Source organism: Amblyomma americanum, chromosome 3 (assembly GCF_052857255.1).
Source record: "Amblyomma americanum isolate KBUSLIRL-KWMA chromosome 3, ASM5285725v1, whole genome shotgun sequence".
Taxonomy (NCBI): Eukaryota; Metazoa; Arthropoda; class Arachnida; order Ixodida; family Ixodidae; genus Amblyomma; species Amblyomma americanum.
In genome coordinates, this window is record NC_135499.1 from 113196795 (window position 1) to 113223400 (window position 26606).

General features: G+C 44.8%; 1 protein-coding gene across 1 annotated transcript; it reads right to left on the reverse strand.

Moving 5' to 3' along the window:
• Positions 1-1141: 1141 nt before the first annotated feature.
• Positions 1142-24745, reverse strand: LOC144124822 (2-amino-3-carboxymuconate-6-semialdehyde decarboxylase-like). The gene is made up of 9 exons (XM_077657722.1): positions 24524-24745; positions 19385-19529; positions 17222-17271; positions 14043-14279; positions 6791-6884; positions 5560-5702; positions 3656-3781; positions 1812-1910; positions 1142-1297 (listed from the first exon to the last, which is right to left on the reverse strand). Exons 1-9 carry the CDS (start codon positions 24605-24607, stop codon positions 1220-1222), a joined length of 1056 nt encoding a protein of 351 aa, XP_077513848.1. The 5' UTR covers positions 24608-24745; the 3' UTR covers positions 1142-1219.
• Positions 24746-26606: the final 1861 nt, after the last annotated feature.

The following is a 26606-nucleotide window of genomic DNA, read 5'->3' on the forward strand; positions in this document are numbered from 1 at the left end:
CTTACTGTCAATAACAGGGGTGTCTGGGGTAGAGTCGAGCGTTTGAGTTTGTTGGCGAATGTTTTTCTGCAACTGAATGATAAAGGTGTCAGGTAGAAGGGGGCCTGTGTTGGCAGCGCTTGCCAAAATTTCCGGAGCTCGTCCCAATTAGTGCTTGACGGTAAATTTGCGCTGAGATCGGCGATAGTTTAGCGTTATGCGAATTAGGTGGTGATCGCTGCCTAGTGTGGATAGCATTATTTCCCATACACATGAAGAAAGCCAACATTCACTGAAACCAAGGAGCACAAGGGAATGTTTTCTTTTTTTATATTTGTGGTGCTGATCATTGGAAAATTAATCAGTGTAGTTATCTTTTCGATGTAAGATAACTGACTAGAATGTAGAAGATGTGACTTTCTTAACTGGTTCATTACTTACAATCTGCGGCATAACGCCGGTTTTCGTTATGAAAAGCGCAGGGGAGCTACATTAGGTCGCTTTATGAGCCGCTAAACCTTTTTCAAAGTCCTTCAATAGCGCTTTAGGGACTCTGCCTTCAAAATAAAAAAATAAACAAAAGGACGAAATACTCTATGTATCTGTACGAAAATAGATGGTAGGGAATGCTGTTGGCTTGGCGACTACGTGTCATAGGTTTCCAATCTGGCTATTGTTAATAAGCCTAAGATGCCAACCCTGAGATCGAGAACATGTGAACGCTACGTCTTCTCGCGCATCCAAAGTGACCCTTGAGTGGCCTATGAGCCGCATCGGTAGCCGTACCAGACATTCGCTGGGGAATATACTTGACAACATGCACGTGTCAGGCTCTTCTCCCCTTTCCCTTCCCCGCTCGATGTAAAAAATTATGTTGAGCACCTACCGAAAAAAAAAAAAACATCCTGGCTAAGTTGTTGCTGCACAAGTGTACTAAGTTCAAACAATTGGTTTTCGTTTTATCGTGTAACTTGAGACAAAGAAAGCAAGCGCTTTTATTCTCCTTTTCTTCCTTCGAATCCTGTGCTTGCACCGTTCCCAATTCCGGGACGACGAACTAGCTAGGCCAATACTGCGCGCTTGTGCCAGGGCTGTGTTGACAGCGCCTTCACTTCAAAGAGAGGCCGACTAGAAAAAGGGCACGGACTGTTGTAGTGTGCCGATGTCACTCGTTGCAGCATGACCCAAGACGCGGATTTGACACTGAAATTTATTGCAGTCGCTAACGTGGGACCAGTCCTTACGTCCGCGTCCTGATTCCCGCTGGGCTCATTTCGATTCCGAGGAAGCTTGCAGAATTCTTCCACAGCAGCTTCTCCTGGACGCAGGAGGCAGAAGGGGAGAGAGAGAAAAAACGAGCATTGCTTGTGAGGTTACGTCTTTCTGCTCGGCATAGATTAGCAGCTTTTGCTTTGTGCAGAAGAAAGCTCATTACACAGATTTATTCTAGACGAAGAAGACCAACAAATCCTGCTTTCTTTCTTACTAGATTTGCATGACAGCCTTTAAACAGCTATTTTTTTAATTGAACGAAAATCTGCATCGCTTTAGTTTGCACAAGCCCGCGTTCAGAACCACGTGGCTGCTGTTCGGGCACAAAATAGTCATAACAGTCAAGCTTGATGCCGAAGTGGTCCTATAAACCCATTTGTTCGCTGAATGTGCTCTCGAAGCTGCGCTCGGCTATTGCTCGAGCAGATTGATCGTTGATTCCAGCGGGCAGTTCACGTGTGCGAGTGACACCGTTAAATCGGGCAGATGCTGCTTTGGATGTGAAATTGCCTTCTCGCTTTCCAAGTCGCGTAAATGAAATGTATCTACGGACGAAGTACCTTGACCGAGTCCTGTAATCCGCTGGTCTCTATGAGACGTCCCGGTCGCTCGATTTCCCCCAGCGGGTACGGGTAGTCGCTGCCCAGCATCACCCGGTCCTATGCCATAGAAACAACAAAAGAAACGTGGACTTTCAAAAAGCAAATAAAAATGAGGGAAACAAATAGAGATAATAATAATAATAATTGGTTTTGGGGGAAAAAAATGGCGCAGTACCTGTCTCATATATATCGTTGGACACCTGAACCGCGCCGTAAGGCAAGGGATAAAGGAGGGAGTGAGAGAAGAAAGGAAGAAAGGAGCACCGTAGTGGAGGGCTCCGGAATAATTTAGACCACCTGGGGATCTTTAACGTGCACTGACATCGCACAGCACACGGGCGCCTTAGCGTTTTTCCTCCATAAAAACGCAGCCGCCGCGGTCGGGTTCGAACCAGAAAAATGGACGTTTGACGCTGAAAACGCGCGTGGCGCTATATACAGCTGTATCGGTGTTCTGTTGAGGGGCAGACATAAGATAAGGAGGACATACAGAGATATTCTGGACAAGCTCGTTTGCTAAGCAGTAATTTGTTAAAGAAAGCAGTATTTTTACACGTTGTAAGATTTCACCATGACAATCAATATATCCGCAAATCCCCCCTCGGGACACTTGTAGTTTTCTGCTAGTCATTTTCAGAAACGCAAGCCAGTGGTTTTCTATGGCTGTCTTAATTATAGTCGCTGCGAGCGCGGGACAAGCTGTAAAAACAAGATATTGGTGCGCATCGGGAAATTAGACCATTGCCATCAATGTGTTCATAATAGTATCTTATAATATTCCACAGTTGTATCACAGCTAAGTGTCCAATAGAGCTGCAAATGAGGGAGAGGGGAGGGACAAAGGGCTATTGCTTCTCCCCCAATTAAGCGCAGGATTTCCAACGTTGGCCTTGTTGTTCCAGTGAAGAAAGTTCAAAAATAATACATTGTGCACTAAGGCAGCCCTAACCAATCACCCCCTCCCAGAGTTCACCGTAAATCTACCCAATCCGCCTGCCGTTCGCAGCTCGCTGAGCGTGCCAGCACAAGAAACAGAGACCAAGTTGGACAACGAAGCGAAAGCCCGGCGAATGCTCAAGTTCAGCCCGAACGTGTCCATTTAAAAAAGGGAAGGAAGTGTGGGAAGACAAAAGTGAATATTCGGCAGGAACTATGCTGCAATGGCTGCAGGTGTTCAAAAGCGCTTAAAAAAAGTAGCGGAGGAAGATAGAGTAACAAAATCTCAGCTTTTATAATGTACGTATTACTCTTGGGCAACTTATCTCACTGTTTGTAACGGTTGCGGGCTGGGCGATTTCATTTTTATTTCTTTTTCTCGTCCATTCGAGTATTTGTCTGTAATGGTGAAAAAGCAAATACGCACAAGTTAGCAGAATGGGTAACCGCACCACTGGTTTTATGGTTTTGTCGCACTCGGTGAAGCAGCGTACAGGTGAAAACAGCGAATAAAGTTTGCGAGAAAAAAAGAGTGATTACCAACCATTCCTGCTTTATCTTATCCATCGCCTTATTTATCGAGAGCGTGAATATCCGAACCTTTTATGTAGTGCAACGTTTTCAGTCAGTCAGTCAGTCAGCCAACCAACAAATAAGTTTGTAGATTGATCATTGAATGAATTAATCAATTAGTCAGTAACCAGCAAATAAATGCGGGTCTAATTCATTGCAACAACCTGTACGCCGACGCCGGTTTCTTCGGGGCGCCGGGCTAAAAAGTGTAAACAACTATACCTACAAGAATTTGCAAACACAAAACAGGTGTAACAAAAGAAAAGTAAATAGAAAACCGTGACCGGAATCACCTCTCCGAGCGTATCCAATAGGAGCCTCAACGAGCCTTGACTGTGCACCAGGGAATCGGCGTAGATCTCGCCCAGGTAGCTCTTGGGGTCAACTTTGTTGTCGACCGCACAGAGGTCAGGCCGAACCTTATTTGGAGGAAATAAGTCAGCGCAATAATGGTCGTCAGTGAGATGCGGATGTTAGCACAAACGCAGGCTGCCATACAGCCTACCTGTGTACATTTACAGCCTACTTGTGGACGTACGCTCTTTTATTAAGCTCGAAACACATTCGATAAGATTCAGAGGATACTGGAAGCTACTAGCGCTCAAGCGGCGTTTTTTTGCAAGAAAACAGTAGCTTTACTTTCAAAACAGTTCTCTGTGGTGTCCATCACGTGCCGCTGCGTGGCTCCTGCGTTGCCTTTCGGCGTGCTCACCTAGCACGAGCGCCACGGATCGAAACGAAATGACATGCCTCTGACATGCTCCAGTTCCTTCGACCAGCAGCAGCTGATCACCAAGGCGCTGGAAAATGGGGCAGGCAGAGATGTCCCGGACAAACTTATGCTCCCAGAATATAGACGACGTTTTCAGTGTTGCAATAAAGTTTACTTCTTCTCTAGCTAAAAACGGTCACCTCCCGGCGTGTCTCGGCGATGTGTGACGTGTTAATGAGACGGGGGAGATGGGAAGCTTAAGTGGTATACACCACTTTTGTTCCCGACTGTATGCGAAACTCAAAAAATAATGTACCGTAGGAAAGACATTCTTCGTAGCGAATGCTTCTAACTGTTCTGTTATTACTGACAACCTGTTTGGAAAATATTTATTTGCGTTCGTTTTGATCTTCAAGAGCTAAAATCCTGATGGCGGTTCACTAAGTCTGTCCGCGCAACACCCGTTCTGGAAATAAGAGCGTTAAGAAACTTCGGGCGTGAATGACTTTACGCGGCCAGCCGCGTCTATATAGCGGGTGTCCCAGCTAACTTGAGCCAAGGGTTAAAGATTCAATTATTATAGGCAAGCGAGTGCAACCAGTTGCATATTGGTGACGGCCTTCTTGCGCACCACAGGCATTTTTTTTTGTTTCGCAAATAGAAATAATTTAATTAAGTTTAATTATCTAAATTTCTAAATATTGACTTTAGACAACAAATTGCATTTGAACAGTTGTCGAGCACCTTCAGAAACCCCCATTCCATCATTTAAAATAAGGAAACCCTCACGTGCATCTTCCCCGCCCCCCACCCCAATGTCTAAAGAAAGCCCGCGAAATACAAAATCAACCATGTGACTAACGCACTTACGTGCCATGATTGCGCTGCTCTCAAACATGGTTTGAGCAAACGAAATCGCGTGAATTTTTGACTCGACGGCCCCGCACCAGCGGCAGGCCGATATGTTGGCGGCGGCAACTCGCTCCACGCTTGAGAGCAGCACGATCGGGCGCGCGCAAGTGCGTTAGTCACTTGGTTTATTTTGTATTTCGCGGGCTTTCTTTGGAGCTGGGGAAAAAAAAAAAAGACGCACGTGAGGATTTCGTTATCGTAAATGATGGAATGGGGGTTTCTGAAGGTGCTCGACAACTCTTCAAATGCAATTTGTTGTCTAATGTCAATATTTATTAATTTCGATAATTAAGCTTTATTAAACTATTAATTAATTTCGAAACAAAAAATTGCATGTGGTGCGCAAGGTGGCTGTCACCGATATGAAATCGGTTTCACTTGACTGCCTCTAATAATTTATTTCTTAACCCTTGGCTCAATTTGGCTAGGACACCCGGTATATATGTAACGAGTCTAAGCAACCGCGGCTGGAACTGATCTGAAGGCAGTTTGCCTTTCCTTAAGATCGCCGTGTAAAATTTAGGGTCAGCGGACATTCAGAGTTGACTCGCACGCAGCGGTCTCCGTACTCACATCGAACCCGTGCTGTATTCGTCCGACGGTGTACGGGAACGATCCGGCGCCGTGGGCGAAGCACAGCTTTAGCCTCGGGAAGCGCTCGAGGAGGCCGCCGAAGATCACTTCGCAGATAGCGGCCGTGGTCTCAGCTGGCATTCCTGGACATAACACGCATAGTGCACGGGCTATATCTGCATAGTCACTGCCGTAAAGCTGATTACGTTTCTGTTCTACTACAGCCTCGTGCAGCTCTGTACTGTGATCCGCTTCAGGGGACCGGATAACTGTCACTACACAAGCGCTCTTAGCGCCTGGCGATAACGAACCTGGGAATGCAGTGTAATGAAATACTGTGTGTCACTCCGTTGGGTGGGAAGCCGAGATTTCAAGGTTTTCACTTCCGGAAGGATGGTCAATGTACGCGGCGTCATAGAGGACTGATTATAAACTATCTGTAGAGGTGCCTGGTCTACGCCTTGCACACTGCTAAAGGTGACAATCCTACTCCGGGCAGTGTTCAGGGTCTATGGTTACGTGTGTTTGTGCGCGGAAGTGTTGCGAGTGCAGTGTTACATCCTGGAAAAACGCTGACGAATGCAGTGTTTATATTTATGAGTCTTTTGCTCGCGTAGTGAACGGTGGAGGAGAGTGAGCGAGGACGAATGGACTAACGTGAAGTCAGTGCTGTTTCCCTATTGATCCTTTTGTCCGGGTGCTCCTTCAAACGCTGTTCACTTAAAGTGGCCTACTTGCCCTAGGTTTACACTACGGCACAAAACGAAACTGCACTTTGTCAGAGCTGATGATTAATAGCTTGTGCAGGGCAATGATACTCTGCATTTTTCATATTGTTTCTCACGACGCACCGTTGTTAGAATAAAATAGGCTTGGACAGGCTGGTAATTCACTCTCCTGCGTTCTTCCCGCTCTATGTTTACTGTGTTGCACCTTTGTTAGTCTTGTATGTTCTATTTGTTCTCGTGCGACGTACTAGATATATTTTGTAATCTGTTACATAAGACCAATGGTTTTGTTGTGCTTCCTGTTATACGGTCCGTTTGTAACAATTTTTTCATATAATTCGCTTTTTTGTATTCCGTAGCCAATGACATCCCGGAGGCCTGTAAGGAATTAATAAATAAGAAAATAAACAACGCAGGACGTTCGGTCAGTGCAGAACACAACCTGTGGACTACACTTCGCCGCTGGGAAAAGCTTGTACAGCTTCTAGCGCGCTCCTACTTACCTACGAGCCACTGAAGCCAGTATTTGGAGTATCGCGTCGAAGGCGGCATGTCCCACGGGTGTACGAAGATGCTGACGCCGAGTTCTTGGACTGTCTACAAGGGCAGGTGAACAGAGCAAAACTTCAGAAGAAAATTTAGATGAAAAGAAGTGGCGAGCAGGCAGATTCTGTCGGAATATTTATGCCATTTAAAAATAATATTTATAACCAAACTTGAAAATGTTCAAAGAAAATCAATTAGATTTATTTATAATTCATTCAGCTGGAAAACATCACCGAGCCTTCTTTTAGACAGAGCACACATGTAAAAACTGCAGGAAAGAAGACGCCGCGAAAGACTAAAATACATGCACTTAATCTGCCGTGAATAATTGACTAAATAGAGAGCAGTACATCTAAGACGCCTGTCGACGCTCAACACGATCACATCATTAAAAAAAAAAGTTTACTTGCAGAACTGATTGTTTCAAAAATTCCTTCTTCCCACGAACCGTTCGAGAATTGGACAGTCTGAGCCGCGTTGTCGTGGAATGTCCAACACTCGAGTCTTTTTTCAAGACGCTTTAAGATCATTTTAAGTAAAAAACTTGGTTCTTCCTTGTTATTGCTTGTCAACGTGCATTTTTTATGGCGCTCACCCCTGCCAAGGGCCTTTGTTCAAAGGCTGGCAGTATTGCTGAAATAAATAAATAAATAAATAAATAAATAAATAAATAAATAAATAAATAAATGTCCAAAATCACTTATAAGCGTCCAAAACTTCATGTATAAAATCAGAGATCAGAGATGGGTTTGACTGGCAGCGCAGGCGGCGTGAAAGAGAGAACTTTCACAAGCTGTAAATCTTTGTGATGGCAGTTTCACGATATGCACAAAGAGGACACGGACCGTTGTTTTGTTATTCATGCAAAGCCAACGCTGAGGCTTGCGAGCGAATGTTGTGTGTCTAGTGACGGCAGCTTTAAAAATTGTACATGGACAGGTCGCCGAGTTTTTGCCTGAAATTCAAAAATTAGTCGATTTTCCTATTTCCATATCCTGTATTTATGCATAGTAAATGTAGCCGCCCTAATCCTATCCTTTCTTGCTATCGTTCCCCACCTTTATTTCCCCTGCCTGTCCTTTTATTCCCGCTTGCAGTAGCTCAGGTGCTTCAGCGTTGGATGGCAGAGCAAAAAAGCTTGACCGAGAGCCTTGAGTTCGCGCATGGGACAATAGAGGACATCAAAAAACAACTGGATGATGAGGTTTCCAAAAACGTGCAACTATCAACTGATAATGAGGCGCTGTGTGCCAGATGCGCATCTCTCGAAAGTAAATTGCAAAATGCAGAAAGCAGGCTTACTCATGCTGAACAATATTCAAGGAAGTGTAACATATAAATACAAGGAATAGCAGAGACTGAAGGCGAGTCCCTGAGTGACATTCTCTCTAAAATTGGCAACACCATCTCAGAACCGATAGAAGAAGCTGACATTGAAGTCTGCCATCGCGTGCCGACGCGAACTGCTGGGAAATCGCACATCCTCGTCCAATTCAAATCCCGCAGGAAGCGAGACATTGTCCTGACGAAGGCGAAAAAAACACGGCTTACAAGCAAAGACATCGGCCTAGACAAATCAGATGCAATATATGTTAATGAGCACCTCTGTCCCGCATTGAAGAAGCTACTTGCAATGGCTGTGAAAAAAAAAAATATGAGTGTAACTGGAAATCGGTGTGGTCCTACAACGGGAAAATCTTTGCCAAGCAGGCAGATAACACGCCCACTGTGCATGTGACAGGTGAGGACGTTGTCGACAAGATTTTTTCTACTCAAGCGGGCAACACAGCTCGTGATGCCGATAACATGTGATTGCCGACATCGTGCTCATCTGGCTATCTGCTTCGTGTTTTCAAGCATTGAAAGATGGATTATCAGGAGCTTACTCTGCCATCTGATGTGAAGTTTGATTATTTATCATGCGAATCAGTTATGCATATCAATGCACGTTCAGTGAACCGTAAAGAAGATGACATTGTCCTTTTATTACAGCAATTTTGCTCTCAATTTTCTGTCCTAATGCTGTCGGAAACTTGGTATACAAACAGCAGCAAAATGTTGGAACTAGATGGTTACAATAACTTCTTTCTTAATCGTAAAAACAGCAGGGGTGGTGGCGTCGCAATTCTAGTTGCAAAGCACAAGAAGTGTGAAATTTTGCCGGAATTCAGTAAGACCACTGTGGATTATGAAATCTTGACGCTGAAAAATAAACAAGAAATAATTTCTGTCTTGTATCGTCCACCAACTGGGAATGTTGCACGCTTCTTAGAATTTTATGAAGACTTCTTGGAATTTTATTTGTAAAAACAACCTTAGGCTCATCAGTGGTGGTGATTTTAACATAAACATGCTAGAAGAAAATAACTGTGTTCGTGACTTTAGCACAAAACTGGTTTCATCTGGTTTCATAAATGTGATTAAAACACCAACTCGAATTACATGTTCTACATCATCCATGCTAGATCTCATTGTTACGAATCTTGACACTGAAATTTACAATGCAGACACAGTTGCCTGCGACGTTAGTGATCACTGTCCTACTTTCTTAACATATCGCATTGATTCACTGGACAGGAATGTGAAAAGGGAAACATTTTTTGTTCAGCGCATTACCGAAGGAAAGCTAATCTCGTTCAAGAATGAAATCATGAACCAAGATTGGTCTGCCGTGCTAAAAAATGTGGATGCGAATGACGCGTATAACGAATTCATAAATCGTTTTGTGTGCATCTATGCTAAACATTTCCCTTTGCAAACTATCGTGCCAACAAAAAAGATTAAGAAACCATGAGTCACTCGAGAACACTTACAAATGATCAAAAATAAAAATCGTCACTTTCATTCTTTCTTGCGTGCACGTTCAAAGGAAACTCTAAAGGAGTTTAAAATATTACGGAATAAGCTAAACGCTGAGCTTCGGAGAGCCAAATCTTTATACTATGAGCAGTTATTTGCAGACTGCGCTCGACAACGCCCGGATGCTGCATGGAAAGCAATAAACACTGTTTTGGGTCGTAAAAGTAAAAGTTCCCTTCCGGATGTTTTAACACATGAAGGTGGTGAATTGAGCGGTAAAGCGCTTGCGGATTACCTTAACAATCATTTTGTGAGTATTGCAAATCCTTGTGACTATCCTCCAGATACAACTGGAATCTCCACTAGTACAATGAAAACAATATACCTTCAGCCTACTGATGAGCAGGAGATTTATAACACTTTCATGTTGCTCCGAAACAGTAAGGCGCTTGATATTGAAAACATTCAAATCATGCCGATAAAGTATGTATTGACCTTACTTACATCCGTACTTGCTTACATATTTAATTTAATACTGGATTCGGGCGTCTTTCCTGAAAAAATGAAATGTGCCAGGGTTTCTGTAATCTTCAAGGGCGGCGACCCAAACTTGGCAACAAACTATCGCCCAATTTCAGTCCTCCCTGTATTTTCTAAGGCACTAGAAAAAATCATTTTTGCTCGTATAACTAACTTCTTTAACAAAGAAAACATAATAACAAATGCACAGTTCGGTTTTAGGAAGGACAGATTGACGGAAACTGCTTTACTAACATTAAAAGAAAATATTTTACGAAACATAGAAAGTAATTTGTTCTCGTTGGCTGTTTTTATAGATTTCAGCAAGGCTTTTGACTGTCTGGACCATAACATTCTTCTATCCAAAATACAAGCTTACGGGATCCGCGGCACGTGTCTAGCTTTGCTGAAATGTTACCTCAGCAACAGGTTTCAGAGAGTGTTTGTCAAAAACTGCAGCTCATCCCTTTTTCCGATAAAGAGTGGCGTACCCCAGGGAAGTGTGTTAGGTCCGCTGTTGTTCAATACATACGTTAATGACTTGGTGAATATTGATAATACAGTAAAACTAGTGATATATGCTGATGATAGTACTATTCTTATTTCTGGCCCAAATGCGGATGGTTTAATCATGCAATGTAATGAATTTTTAGCTAAGCTATCCACATGGTCCAAGTTAAACAGACTTCAAATCAATTGCACTAAAACTAAAGCTATTATATTCCGCGCTAAAAACAAATTAGTTGAAATAAATCACACTATAACCTATGAGCACCAAGAAATTGAAATCGTTGACAACCATAAAATATTAGGTGTACATTTTTCCTCACATCTAACCTGGGATGCTCACATTGATCACCTTCGTAAAAAACTTTCCTCGATTACAGGAGTTATATCGCGCTGTCTTACTGTACTTCCACCCAAGATAAAACTTCAAGTATATCATGCTTTGTTTAATTCTCATTTAAGATACTGCAGTTTAGTTTGGTGCACAACCACAAAAACCAATTCAAATAAACTCCTGGTTTTACAGAAAAAAATCATCCGTTACATAGCAAATATTGAGCCCATGGAAACTACAAAGGGTGCATTTGAATCATTCAATATCATAAGTGTAGACAAGTCGTATGAATTTCGCCTATTACAGTCAATCTACTTTTCCTCCCCTGAAGTTACTAACCTTCTAAAGTCCTTGGCATCCTTAGAGCGACGAAATATTAGCGTGCAAACAAGAAATGTTGATGCGTGGGCAGTTCCTCATTTTCGTACATTTTATAAATATCAGTCACTTACCCATAACCTCCCTACAATACTAAACAAATATAGACACACAGTGGGCTTGAACAAAAAACAATTACATTCCTGTTTTGTGCAGTTGTGATCCATTAATTTTTGTTTGTTGTTTCCGCGTATGTGCTTTTCAGTTGTTTTATTTTGGTTTCAGTTCATTACTGGTAGCTTTATGTGATTGACATCATTATTACCTGTCACAGTAACTGTTTTATTATTTCCCTATTACTGTCTACCTATGTACTATTCATCTATTATGTTTCTATTCTTTACGCTGCTGCCTTGTAATGGTCTCTTGGGCCTCGTCAAGCTTTTGTGTAGCTTTTAGCCCAAGAGACCATCCAGTTGTCTTCTGGAAATAAATAAAAAAAAATAAATGCCGCGGATAGCAACATCTTTTCCTTCCATTGTTATTTTTATTCATAAATAGCCACTAACAACAACAACATTTCCCGTATTAAAAATTTCGTTCGTTACTGCTCATTCAACGTGAGAGTCAGGATGATTCATTATCGCTTCGACTGGTCACAACAAGTCCATAGACAGGAGCTGTACCTTTGAAGTTCATGGTTTTTCAATCAGACAAGGTGCAAACCTGACGATTATTTCGAGTGGTTTAGATGGAAGGCTGAAAATGTAGGACACCACAGGGAAAGAAATGCCTGCTATGCACAGAGATTCCACTGTTTCTCTGCTCCTCCAGCTGAGAACAGTTGCAACAAAACAGAAGTGAGATGGGATCATAAAAGCGCGTTTGACTCAGTGAAGAAGGTTTGTCATCAGTGCGTAACACACAAAAGCTGGGTACGACCTAACTTGTAAACTAACACTTCTACGTGTTCTACTCGGTGAGCGTATTGAACTTCGACACGTACACAGAGATAAGCCAGGCTAACGTTCCAGACGGGCTGCTTCCTTGTCAAAATGCATAGCCGACCTCAAGTTATCGATGAGTCCAAGTTCGCTTGCTTATGTGAACAGTGTTTGTGTCGCCCGGGGAAGCGATACAGGAGGCGGTCCTCGGCAGGCGATATTTTCGTCACTTTCACTGCACGTGTTCTCAAAGTTGAGCGTCAGTAGGTGTCTCCGCAGCAACCGTTGTCTTTGCCTATGAGCACTTTGTAAGTTGGTAGTCGGTTCAATTCTGCGTTAGCTCCTTTTCAATGCTAGTAGCGAAGCTCACGCTTTTACGCTGAGTAAAAATGCGGAGATCAGCGAGCTTCTAAGTAAGTGTTCGCCTTGTCAACAGCGCAGAGAAAACAGCATTTCGCCGAGAAGTGAAAACAGGTGCATGACAAGGCGCTCAGGGCTCGGTCTATGAGCGTGCACGATCTCTCTTACAGAATATTGTACCTTGAACCACTAAAGGACGGCAAACTGAGGAACTTGTGCAGGGGTCTTTTACAGTTCAAGAAATAGCTAAAGCAATTGAGCGAATCTTGTGAAGGACGAAAAGCAATTGAGAAATAAAATTGTTTATCGTGGCAAAAAGCTCCACTAATGTTTCAACGAACAAAACCGTATTTTAACTCTCACAAAAGCACAAATTTTGCTCGAGGGAAAAGGACGCAATTAAGATTCAGTGGTGTGTGATGCTGACAACACGAGCTAAGTTCAAACACCATGTCGTTTCACTGCTGCAACTTTAAACGAAAACAAGGAGGTTGTGGTCTACAACAGCTTGGCGTTAGCCTTTTGCGTTTAGGGGAATTCCCCCGGGGGAGTTGATGTCATCGAAGGGGGTGATTACGCCTTCGCAGCCGTGGGGGCTAGCTAAATTGGATGCTAGGGAGTAATTACTCCCTTGGATGAAATATTTGGTACTTCTAAAGGCGTTTTGGGGCCGACCGCCACGCTCCCAGAATATCTTGGAGCTTGCATGCAGCTTCACTGTGAAGGTTCTTTTTCAGCGACTCTGAAAATTTTGTGATGTTAACGTGTCTTTTATACATATCAGAGGCAAATGGAATGTGGCTTTGAGACCAAAATGTGCCGTTCTTCTTCTTCTCTCAGTATCTCCTTTATCCTTTCCCTTACGGCGGTTCAGGTGTCCGCCGAGATGTGAGACAGATACTGCGTCATTTCGTTTCCCCAAAAACAAATTTCAATTTCTATTTCGTGCAAATCAAAGTGCGTACTGTGACTATGTCACAGTACGCATTTGCGACTCTGTCAGTATACGCCACGCTGGCGCATATTTAGTTTACTTTGGCAAGGCTCATACGAACCGCATTCAATAAATATACACAGGTCGCCGGGTTTGCTGCTATACTATACAGGGATATTATTTTAGCATCCCTGGATCTCTAGGAGGGTGACAACGTTCGTTTTTCTCCTCCTGGGTAGAGTTGCAACGTTGGAAATGCAGAACTAATTACGCTGCACAGCTTAGAAGCAAATATGCTGGCCCTACGTATTTTTTACAAAAGCTGGGCCCATAAACAAAGCGTGGTCGGCGTTACTTTATCAATACGTGTAGCAACCAATGTCTACAAAAGATACAGATCAATAGGAGCATTATCGAACGCATCGTTCGGCGGACGTTCTTTTCGATTCGCACCGATAGCGCGGTGACCACCGCAACCAAGGAGCTGCGCTCACCCTGTAGAAAGGGTCGAGCTCCCGGTCGGCCAGCGTCCACTGGTTGACGTGCGAGCCGACGATGACGGCGCGGAAGCCCAGCTGCGAGACGCATCGCTTGAGCTCTTCGGCGGCCAGCGGCGGGCTCTGCATGGGCACCGTGCACAGGCCCACGAAGCGGTCGGGCCGCCGGCGCACCAGCGACGCCACGAAGTCGTTCTGCAGTCGGCTGAAGTCCAGCGCGTCCTCGGCCTTCGCCTGCACCGGGAGTCGGGGATGGTCGGTTATACAAAGTGTGTATACAAAGTACGAGCGGTATATTTTTTTGCAGAGATACAAAAAGCGCACTCACTTTTGTGCTCGCACTGCGCAGCTGCGCACATCACACTGGCAGCAATTCAGGTGCAAGCCTACTTGTGTAACGATCAAGATAACCCTTGTATTTACAGGTGTACACTGTGCACACAGGGCTGTTCGTTCTTGGGTAAAACAGGCTTCACCCCATTCATGCACCCCGAGCTAAATTCTCGGGAATTGAAATAAACTGTCTACCCGGAAATTCGTCTTTAAGAAATTGTAATTCATCAGTGCACAAAGCTGAAAGCACTGCACAAAGTGGCGCATGCCTTAAGCTCAATCTAAAGCAGTGTTTTAAGTTAAATGTTAATGAATTCATTACTTCCAACGCTTATAACGTGCTACTGCTTATAATAATAAGAAAAGTTCGGCAACTGTGTTATAGAATCGACAGGCCAGGGCAAGGGACTCATCGGAAGCATCGCTAGCATTATCGTTTGTCCGTTGGAATGAATCGTTGCTCGAAGGCTGCAGCGCGTTTAAAGTGGCCGCCGGGATGTGGATTGAACCATTGCGCAGCGCACAAAGGCAGACAGTTCCAGTTCAGGCACGGAAGTTTAGGAACGGAGCGGACAGTTCCGGATTACGCGGAGCAGTACAGACCCATGCTTCACATGGACTTGGAATGTTACACGATGACCTAGTTGTACAAAAAAACAAGGCTACTAAAAGATATTGATTTCGTAAACGGTGTCTTGGTGCACTTGGGTAGTTTACGAAAATAATGAGCAAAAAGAAAGAGCTGACTATTTCATGTCCGTCGCAATAATAGCGGTAATAACAAGCAATAATAGTTTTTTTATTTAATTGTTTTTATAGAGAACATTTTGCTAAGAAACCCAAGTTATGGAACTTTTTATTAAATAATTCGATTTGTACTCGAATTAAAGCTGAAAAAATATCACCAAGCTCTACGCTTCGAATTTCGAAAGAAAAGAGCCCGAAAACAATTAGGCTTATGTAGTATACATGTACAGGTATAGCGAGCATTGCATTCATGCGCCCCTAGTTGTGGAAGCATAGGTTATTCATGTTATCATGGTTATCCAAGAAGAGGAAGAAGCGGTAGGCAGAAGAAGAAGAACAAGAACAAGGAGAAGAACAAGAACAAGAAGAAGAAGAAGAAGAACAAGAAAAAGTAGAACAAGAAGAAGTAGAAGAAGAACAAGAAGAAGAACAAGAAGAAGTAGAACAAGAACAAGAACAAGAAGAAGAACAAGAACAAGAAGAAGAACAAGAACAAGAAGAAGAAGAAGAAGAAGAAGAGGAAGAAGAATAAAATAAGAAGAAGAAGAAGAAGAAGAAGAAGAAGAAGAAGAAGAAGAAGAAGAAGAAGAAGAAGAAGAAGAAGAAGAAGAAGAAGAAGAAGAAGAAGAAGAAGAAGAAGAAGAAGAAGAACAAGAAGGTAGCTTCGATAAACTACATGGGCAGTCGGTGGCAATATATTTCTGCAGCAGCGGCAACCAGGATTACAGAGGTGCATCTGCAATTTCTTTCATCACATCGAACACGTTACTGAGCTTATGTCAATAATTTTAAGCAAATCAGTGGCAGGCCATGCAGTCGCCACTGACTGCATTAACTGCATTGTAGTGGAGGGCGTCTGGAAGTCCGCAAACGTCGCAGGTTTAATTGGAAGCAGTGTACTCTACAGTGAAAACTTCTTTCCTGCGCTTTTAATAAGTGCGAGAATTAAGAAACATGACCGGTACGAACGCTCTTTCTCGCTTTCATACCGGGACCGATAGAAGTTTGGCACACCTTTCTTGCTGGCCGTTTGCGCGACGAGTGCAAAATGCGGCTTTGGATTCATGGCACTGGGGCAGCCGTAATGTACTGAACCTCCTAGTTTTGCAGCAAACTTGTATCTGCAGGTACAATTGTAAAGGTCACAATGTACTTTCTAAACTTTGAGCACTTTTCGGCAAACAGTAACTAAACTTTTTGACCTCAAGACCAGTTTTTTTTTTTGCCTTTGGACAGATCGGTTCACCTTGCTGTTGGTGAGCAGAACCATTACATGATGTGTAATCTGATAAATGCCTCTGGACGTGAGCATTCAGATGCTGCTATTAATGAACGTGGTGGTGAGGGCAATCACGTTAATGCGCTGCTCTGGAATGCCGTTTCCATCCTCTTAAATTTTTCTGGAAAGAAAATGCCGTGAACATCGTACGAAAGTGTAAGCTAATTAATAATGCCCATAACTAGTTAGGCTTAGACGCATGTTTTCGATGTGTATTTGATCCTCTTGATCAGTTACACTAATGAGACTTCTCGTTTTAGATCTTTCTTACTCCGTCTTGATTCACGAAGCATATTGTCAACGAAGTGCTAGACTTGTTCCTTTATAACGAAGGGAGATGACTTTGCTTTTCTAGGAAGTGCCGGGTTCGAACCCGACCGCGGCGGCTGCGTTTTTATGGAGGCAAAACGCTAAGGCGCCTGTGTGCTGTGCGCTGTCAGTGCACGTTAAAGATCCCCAGGTGGTTGAAATTATTCCGGAGCCCTCCACTACGGCACCTCTGTCTTCCTTTCTTGTTTCACTCCTTTCTTTATCCATTACCTTACGGCGCGGTTCAGGTGTCCGCCGATATATGAGAGAGATACTGCGCCATTTCTTTTCCCCAAAAACCAGCTATTATTAATATTTTCTATGAAACGCATACGTGGGCGCCATTATTTCTCGGATTACATTAAGTATGACTGTCTGAAATGCGCCTGTACTGTGCAGTGCAGTTTAAACGTCTATTTTCCTTGGGCTTCTCTACTGGAATTAATGAATTAATAAATAACGCCATAGTGCCGCTTGGAGGAAGAAAAGTAAAATGAAATGAGCATACCCAATAACTGAACAGCACCGGCGTTGTAGATAAAGCCTGAACTGTGACACCTGCATGAAAGTGAACATTGGGTCAGCAAAGTGAATTTGCTCATCACTTATTTCTCTCGCTTCTACTCTGTGCTTCTATTCGCTGTACACGACTTGTATTGGTATAATTGCAATGAAGGCTGTCTTCCTCGCCTATGAAAACGTGACATGTGTCTCTCTTTTAAGAGGCGGTTTGGGTGAACGCTGTTTGCGATGACGACGAGAGAAACTCTGGACCTCGGGCTTTCATGAAGCCAACACAGAACAGCTTGCAAACTTTAGTATCGGAGTAAAAACACAGCGCGAAGCTGAGTGAAACGCATCGAAGAAACCTAATACACGGTGGAGCTACCCCAGCGTTGCCCTAATGTTTAAACATGCAATGCTCGGAATCCGAAGAAGCGGTATGCACGGCACTTTTATGTAGCAGTAATATTACAAGTGACAATGTGTGTTCGCGTACACGGCTACATCGTTTTGCACAACCATCGGAAGAACTCGCAACTTTAATCAATTAGCCGCAATCTAAACACAAATACGCATATATGGGAGCAAAAAGAGATTAAAATGTCTTCAAGCAGACTCCCTGGCATAAAAGGAAATGTACTAGAAGACATCCAGCTCCATTTTTGCTCCTTTCTGCTTAGAATGCACATTGCATAAATCACACTGCTTTCTGACCATTCCTCAGTGACTTGGGTTTGAAATTCAAGTTTTCCACAGTGATTGTTTAACGAATCATACGTTCTCATTTTAATGACCAGTGCGCACAAGCAGCGGGGCGAAACAACGCCAACGGGCCTCAAGAAGAATCGGAGAGTACCTCTACAAAATGTGCTCAGGGAGTACTGGCCATCATCCAGCACTGTGCTGGAGTGTCCAGTCCACGCACATCGCAGAGGCCGCGCTTTGTCTGGCCTGCACCGGTACATCCCAAGACCGACAAGATACGAGGCGTGGATCCACCCAGTCCGACGCGCTTGACATCGCCGCAGGACCCATCTCAAGGTCGCTGCTCGGTTTCATCCACGACGCTCAATTGGAGGATTACGTGTAGGAATTCTCCAACCTCTTCCCTTCCTTGTCTGGTGCCCTTCCGTTCAATATTTCCTCCTCTAGACAAGTCACGACGACTAAAAGGGTGCAGAAGGTTTTGTAATGAACATATCTCTTTCCGTCTCGAGTCGACAAGTAAGTGCACGGCTCTCTATCACAAGCGCCATCGAAAAAAATTGGCAGTGGCTTAACTTGGCTAGCCCTGGAATTCAACGAAAACCAAACACGCTTGCTAAGCGTCTGAGGATCGTCCATGGCAGGTCCGATACACGCTCGCGACAGCCGTTATATACATGCCCACACGACCACGTGGCTATGACGTGGTATCACTTGGTCTTACGACACCCTCATCGGATGTCGTCACGTGGCTTCACATCACCCCATCGGATGTTCTTAAGTTCAAAGGTCAACCCAAAGATCACCCATCGTCAAAGGTCAAAGGTCGACTCAAGGTCAGAGGACAAGGTCAGGGGTCAAGAGTTCGACACCATAACTATACCACATATAGTCATACACGGCCAACGTGGTTGGGCTGAAGGTCGTTCGAGGTCATTCTCCGGTCTACGCGACGACTGCTTTACCTAGCGTAGTGAAGCTTTTCGCTTCAAAACCTGTATGCGGAAGCAGGTGGAAAAAAAAGCTTTTTACAATTGGAACTAATATTTTTGCAACGATAGTTCCATGAGCTCTCTTCTTCGGGTGTGGGCGATGGCTTCGACGTCGTATTCGGGCGTTACAGAAACTTCTCGCTTTCCCTTTTGTGTCCGAAGACAATGTCGACAAGGAAGACCAGAGGCGCAAAGGACACGGGGAGCATAGAGTGGCAATCTACGACATGCCGTCACGTGATGGAGGGAGGCCTAAAAGTGGGTGCGGTTGTTGGGTCGAGTTCGGACTGCGTTGTAGCTGCTTTCTCGCCATGGAGGACGGGGAAAGGGATATAAGTCTTGGATTGGGTTCGTCTGTGCCGCACCGGAGTTTTTATTTCTATTGAACTGTCCGATATCGATCGATATGCATTCGTCCTCTCTCTGTAGAAAATAAACCAGTTAGGACCGAAATGCATTCTCAGACATACCTGTCCTGTCCATGTCCGCTATCCGGTCGTCGACGTTCCAGCAGTTGGATTCGATGCGTCTGAAGAATCGCCCGTCGTCGTAGTTTAGCACGGCAATCTTGTCGCTTTCGTGCTTGATGTCCAGCCACCCGCCGTACCCGTACCGCTTACGAAAGGCGACAAAAATAAAATAAACAAAATTTAGTAGGGTGCACATGCAAAAAACAAATGAACTTCGATTCAATGTAGTTCTCCTTGTCTAGGACGCTGGAGAGTGTTTGCGGAAAGGCGTCGAATCAGACGGATGCCTCCCAAACGCCCTCCAGTGTCTCCAGCATTTAAGATTTAAAAACACATGTGTACTTAATGAACATCTTAACCACACATCAGTGACACAAGCAGCAATAGGTCAACAAAGTGGCCCCCTGAATATTTTCTCTTATTGCTGCTTCTAAACTTAAAGCAGTTTTCCTGTCAGTTTTATTGAGGCGCTATAATAACGGGACGGTGCTCTCAGGCACCTGACTAAGAGTGACATTTAATGGCCCTTATCAGCAAATCTGGGTTACTGTGTCCGCGTAGTTTTTTGCTTTTACGGTGCAGCTAGCTACGGAAATCATGTGCCATGCTTTGTCTTTGAGGGCGCACAACATCCAAGCAATTACTTTAACTCATTTTAGCTTGAGTCTTGGTGCGCAGGCAAGCCCCTGCACCGTACAGACAAATGTTGTTAGATATGACTTCAATGTTGTCAGACCCGTAGTGCCGAGGCATCCCTTGCTACCAAAGTTGGTTGAGTTTATGTGAGGTTGGTTTCGGTTTGCGACCATTTTTAAAAACGCAGCCATGAGTACATAGTTGTTGCCGGATACATTTTTTTTTCTCCGTGTCCTGCTACTCATATCACTTTTTTTTTTCTCGCTCGCGTTAATATTTGCAACCTTGCACTGGACTGCTCAGATATTCGCTCTCACATAGACACTTGCATATTTACTAGCGGGCCAGACTTTAACAACGCCTTTTGCTTTCAGTTAACCTCATGTATGCAGTATAGTTTCCATTTTCTCGATACGTTCCGTCTCGAAGCAAGCACGTTTCATCCCACGGATGTAACAGCTGGCTCTTTTTCTGTACTAGTCGCGTCTGCTTAGGAGAAACAAAAATAAAAACGCTTTAAAAGCGGAAAGCCTTTGGCACAGGCTTTGTATGAATGGCAGTTTTCTGGAACCGAGATTGAAAAAGCTGCACAATGCTACCCAGTCCACGCGTGCTTGAAATCTGCAGCTGTTATATTCTACCTCTTCCGTTTTCGTAGCTTACACACCTTTGCTGTCGTTTAATGGTCCTTCTATTCGTTTCTTGTGCAAGGTTCACTTCGCTATGACTTATTTTTCCTAAAGGGCGGCTGCAGCTAGTTCGTCATTCTCTACATTTTCTTAATGTTAACGCTCCGAAGATCTGAGAATGTTTCAGCATCTTTACGTCTACATGTCTACGGGCACACAATAATCCAGGTATGCAGGCGGAGCACGCTCTGTGTTTATCTCTTGCCTGAGTACAACTCCGCGAAACCTTCCGCTGTGCTTATCTTTATGTCCTGTTATTTGCGAGGAGAGTTTTAGAGGTGACTGTGTCTACCCGACTAACACCAATGCCAGCGCTTGTAGAGCAAGCACAGCTTCGCTCATGTCACTATTCATTCAAAGATTTTGAAGCGCAATTTCAAAATTACAAAGTAAGGCACTACAAGAGCACAGAAGGACCGGAGATACTGAAGCGCTAACTTCCAGCTCATTGAAAGTATAATTTAAGTGTATATAATTATGTGTACCATATATCCCTTTGTGTTGGCAACGTGTCATGGTTTCCTGAAATCTGTGAATTCTAAGCATACCAAAGACAACATCTGACTGTGACTGGTCATGAACCGTCGTACTTTGTAAGATCGGCATTGCAGGGATTCATGCCAAGTTAACTGCGTATAAATCGATGGGAACAAAATTCTAATACTGCCGCCGCTAGGCCTCTTTGGAACATCATGACGTGTGCTGAAGGTCAGACACCCCGTTCGTAACGGTTAGCTTGAAGGGTAGAAAATTATGAACTGACAGTCGGGTGACCCGGTAAACATTAGACTTCAAAGCAGTAGATCAGTGCACACGGCACAGGTACCGGGCTCAGAATCACAATTTATTGACAATGGGCAGCAACGCGGCACCTAGATGAGTAGTGCTGGGAATATGAAGCCAATAGAAGCGACAAACACGTCTCTCTATGTCTGCCCTTTATGTGCTACTGTCCACACAGTATATGGTGTAGGAGCAAGCCCTACACATTTGCACTTCATGAATTCATGACTGCGATAAAAAATCACTGCTAACCGCTATTCGAGCCTTGCTGTCATGCACTCATCATGGAGGGGCAGAATTACTATAGTTGACAGGACGACTAAGCTGAACTTTAGGCTGTGGCAAAAATTATGTCGTACGGACCCGGTCATTTTTTTTTTCCCGGTTATGTCGGACGGATCCGATCGCTGTGTTTTAAGGGTGCGGCTAAAGGTAGGTCGGACGGACCAGATCTATTTTTTCCCGGGTGAGTCGAAGAGATCCAACTAGTGCTCTTCGAAGTCCAACGTCTCTCACAAAAACTTCTAGTAGGTTCGATATCACGGGCAAGACGGTGTGCTTCCGCCGACTGTTCGTTGTAACAGGGCAAATTCAAGTTGACACAATTACGCAAGTTCAGGTCGCGCGGTAGCGGTGCATTGCCCCCTGCTTTAGCCGTGTCTATACCCACTGTCTCGAATGGGCCGAATTGGGGTTCGATGCGCGTACTTCGAGTGCACCAGCTATAGTTTTCTGCTGCCACGCGCATGAAAAACACGATATAATTTGTGTTGCGTACCGGTTGCCACAGGTCTTTGAGTTGCAGCGTGCTAGAAAAATTTCTCCCGGATGTTTTCATGCGAACATGAGGCACATGTGATTTTTCTGCCGTGTGCCGAAGTCCGTGTCATAAACGTTTAGGCTTCCTTCAAGGCCAGCCGTGTTCTCCAATCGAAGTTGAGTGCGCGCCGCACCTATGCCCGCGTGTGGCGATGCCTGGGGGGGGGGGGGGGGGGGGGGGGGGCGTTCAGCTCGAACTACAACCTCGAACTCACGAGGGTTTGGATTCCATGTACGCGAAATTTCGCGAGGAGACAAAGGTGTGGGGTGGGCTGGGCGTTTGCTTAAACTTCTCCAAACGACGTCGCTATTTACGCGGAATCGAACCGTCCACACTTCCGGCTTTGCGGTTCCTCCACCGTGCAACGCGTCTGTTTCGCCTCGGCAGGCTCGCCTGCCTGGCCGTAGCCGCTGTACGAGAGCAGACCTAAAATAGATTTGACGTGCCTTGTGCCATGGCTGTGAAGCAGATTCTAAAAATTTAATTGACGAACATCCTATATGCCCTGAAGGGGGGTAAGCAAGAGCGAGCACATAACATTACTTACAGATTAACTTGTGTGTTATGCGCGGTGAGATGCGTTTTGTGAAGGCTACGCGTGAGCTGGATCCCCAGTATATCGGCGCTTCAAACGTATGTACGAATTCGCAGACGTCGAAAATGCTAACGATCGAGGTGACAGATTACGAGACTCACCCGTATGCTATAGGAATGATATGACTTGTTCCTATGACATTTTCCTACCACTGGCCTCCTATATTTTAGTTTTATTTTTATTAGCATTTTCTGCAGGCCTCAACAGAATCCGAGCACGTCAGACACATTTTAGTAAAAGTGCAAACCGAAATATAGACAAGAATGACTTGGCCGATGAGGGAGAAAAAGAATTAATCAGAGCTACTCGAACTGCGACAAAGCTTTGAGGGGTTCCAATCAGACATCATATACGCGAAAAAAAACTAATGTTTTAGAAGCTGTTTTTTTTTTCAAAAATATCGTGTTAGTGAGTGTGTTTTGTAATCTCGCGTATGTCGATTATATACATTAGAAAATTACTAAAAAGTTTGAAATACTAACTTGTGGTTATGCAGTGAACAGTAGAAGTCAAGCCGGAATTTCTTTCTTCGCACTTTAAATGGTTCAAATCAAATAGTGTTGTTAGTCGCCATCAGACAAGTAAGATAATCAATGATTTTAAATTTTAACTGCGTAGACTTTTAACTGCGTAGGTCTTTCTCTGAATTCTTTCAGCTTTATTAATGTTTAGTTTAGCAAAAGCGTCTATTATTAGAAATGAATGTTCAAGTTTTGGACTGATATATATTATTACAAGTTGTCATATGCTGTTCACAATTCATGGATGGTACAGCGACTGTGACCAGACGATAATGACCAGTCGCATAATGGTCTTCTTTGGAATACGAGTATCGCTACTGCTGGAACGCCATCAATTCCATGGACGAGCGGGAAACAGGCAACTACATTGAGTACAGCCTACATCCATCCCCCCCCCCCCCCCCTCCTGCCTCATCTCCCGGTATATAAAAAAAAGGTAATGCGCGAGAATAAGTGGGGAAACCTGCAGTAGATTGTTGTGGCAGTTCATGACAACGCACTGGAAAGCACATCCCGTTTTGCGCAAGTTGAGGTCGACGACTGTGGTTTGGGTTGTATTATTTTTCGTTGCTTATTTCTGATTTAAGCTAGACGTGTGCTTGATCTAAGCAACGCATGTAACTCTGCCGCCGCTGCCTAGTTCACTGCACTACCACTGCTTGCAGGTAGCGGTTTCACTAGTTGGGTTCATTCAAGACACATTTCCAGTATTGAAATAACAGTGGCACTGTGTATATAGTTCAACTTCGAAGTTTAGTGGGCCGCCTTGCGTACTATGAAAATTGAAACCAATTAAGACGGCTGAACTGACCGTTTCGAAAGAAATCAAGCCTATTGGTAACATGCACATGTACACTTCCACTTTCCTTATATCCAGCACTTCTGCATCGACGCAACCACCGTCACATATACAGCCTGGTGTCTACAAACACAAACCGAAACACGTGAATTGTAAACCGCTTTGCACCATGGTATTCTTACGGATAGAGACGAAAACGAGGCTAACCCGTGTCACACACATCCTTTTAGCACTCTAGTGGTGAAATCACTTTTAATACTGCAGCATGAAGACGTATTCAATTTCGTCCCACTCACCTCTTTCAGGTTTGGCCATCGATCGGGTGTCACGTGAGCGTGCAGGTCGATCTTTGGAATGGTCGCTGTCGGGGATGCTGACATATCGAAGCCTTCTCCAGAGACAGTCCTGCCAGTCACTTCGTCGGCGGAGGACGCGTTCAAGCTTCGCTGCGGTTGCGTCTGTCTGCGGTCATATTATATAGCGGCACTTTGCCGTTCGGAAGGCCTGGACTGGCGACGCAAGCGGCGGATAAGCGAACGCAAAACTGTCTTGTTTCTCCGCTTATAGAGACAAGGGCTGATAGCGTCGGAGGTCCGTCCCGGTCCACGCCTTTACGGCCCGTTGGCGCGCTCCGAATTTCCACTTCGTCCTTGCCTGCTCGTCGCGCTGTCTCTTAACGGCGGGCGCAGTTGTAAAACGGGGGGGGGGGGGGGGGGGGGGGGCTTTTCCCGCTGCGGTGCTGCAGGACGAGGTTACGCACATCCGTCAGCTAGCGCGAAGGTTCTAATGTTCGCGAACACAGGAAGCAATTAACAATGTTATCCTCTAACTAGCACCCGCGGAGTTAGGAGCAATAAGCTACGATCCTGGTGGAAAGGAGCTACGGTGAATATGAGTTTGTGGCCGAAGCGGATAACTGTACAGTGAGAATGCGACCACGGCACCCCACTGTAGGGAAATTTGGGATAAGGGTATACTAACACATCCGGGTGATGTGTTGAAGCTAGCCGCTATGCCAGGTAAAAAACAAGGAATAAGAGTCGCGTTGGCGCCTTATATTCGAGGCACCTGGCTCGTGGATGCACTCGCCTATGGCCAGGGAAGACTGGGGTACTGTGCTGGAAAAAGCTGCGGCTGTTCCGCGGATGGAGTTTGCGAAGGCTGAACCAGAGAACGCCATGAAGAGGTGATCATTTAACAGGACTTCCTAGTTTCAGGCAAAATGAAGGCTGTGCTCTCTAAGGCATACTCTGTTAGTAACGTTGTACTCCGTGGCACCGCTCACAGTGTAGAGGTATAGTATATATACGCCGTACGGGCGGCAGCACAGCTGTGCGAACACGCCGTTTCCTGTTTTGAAACAGAGCGAGATACACGACCTGGAACGGTACGAGATATTGAGTTTTTCTCTTTTCACGTCCTGTTTTTCGCTCTGCCAGCTAATGTGAAACCTGGACACCCAGCTCATCCTTAGACCTCAACGGAACGTTCCCTGCCACTAGCCGGGTGTAAGTGGAGCAGCTTATGGATGTACAAAATTGCAGTCAATTTAGGGCGCACTTGTTACTCTTTAGCGCCTTTTAACGACCTACTTCGTGCAAACTACAGGTTCGGGGCTGGGCTTATTCGGTACACTCTTTGATACTACACATACTGTCCCATTTCACTCCAGGCCCCTACTGCGCTGTTGCATTCGCAGTCGGGCAGCTGTCCAGCAGCTGCGCTTCGACAGCGCGTGGTCGTAATAATGTAGAACAAGTGCGAAAGCTTGCGAGGCGTTGAGTACACGTCGTCAGGTTGGAGATGTGCTCCGTTCTTTTGCCTCCAGTTTTCTTGCCGTGTGTAGTTCTATATATTTCGAGCGCTGGATATGCTCGTGCATACGTCAAGCAGGCGAGGTTGGTGTCCCGTTTCGCATCCCCAGCTAGTGCGCGCAAGGACGCGAGCGCTCCGCTTGTGGAACTTTGTACGATATGGCTGGTCGGTTGGCCTCAAATAAAGCTGGCACTAAATAAAGCTGGCAAATAAAGTCTATACAGACCTGTACAGTAGCCAATGTAATCAGAGCGCTAATGAGAAAGACAGCAGTGCACAGCAATACGTCATCCCGCCAGTTACGAAAGATGAAGTAAAGAAAGCCTTAGAAGCAATGAAAAGGGGAAAAGCAGCTGGGGAGGATCAGGTAACAGCAGATCTGTTGAAGGATGGAGGGGACATCGTGCTAGAGAAACTAGCCACCCTGTATACGCAATGCCTTATGACCTCGACTGTACCAGAATCTTGGAAGAATGCAAACATTATCTTAATTCATAAGAAGGGAGACGCCAAGGACTTGAAAAATTACAGGCCGATCAGCTTACTATCCGTTGCCTACAAAGT

Bases quoted from the DNA above. Each gene is read 5' to 3' on its own strand.
- LOC144124822 (XM_077657722.1), bottom strand. From the start codon at position 24,607: ATGTCAGCATCCCCGACAGCGACCATTCCAAAGATCGACCTGCACGCT. The intron at 6,885-14,042 runs GTGAGCGCAGCT...CTGCCCTTGTAG, and splicing joins AGCTCGACCCTTTCTACAGG to ACAGTCCAAGAACTCGGCGT. The intron at 1,911-3,655 runs GTGATTCCGGTC...TCTATGGCATAG, and splicing joins TATTGGATACGCTCGGAGAG to GACCGGGTGATGCTGGGCAG.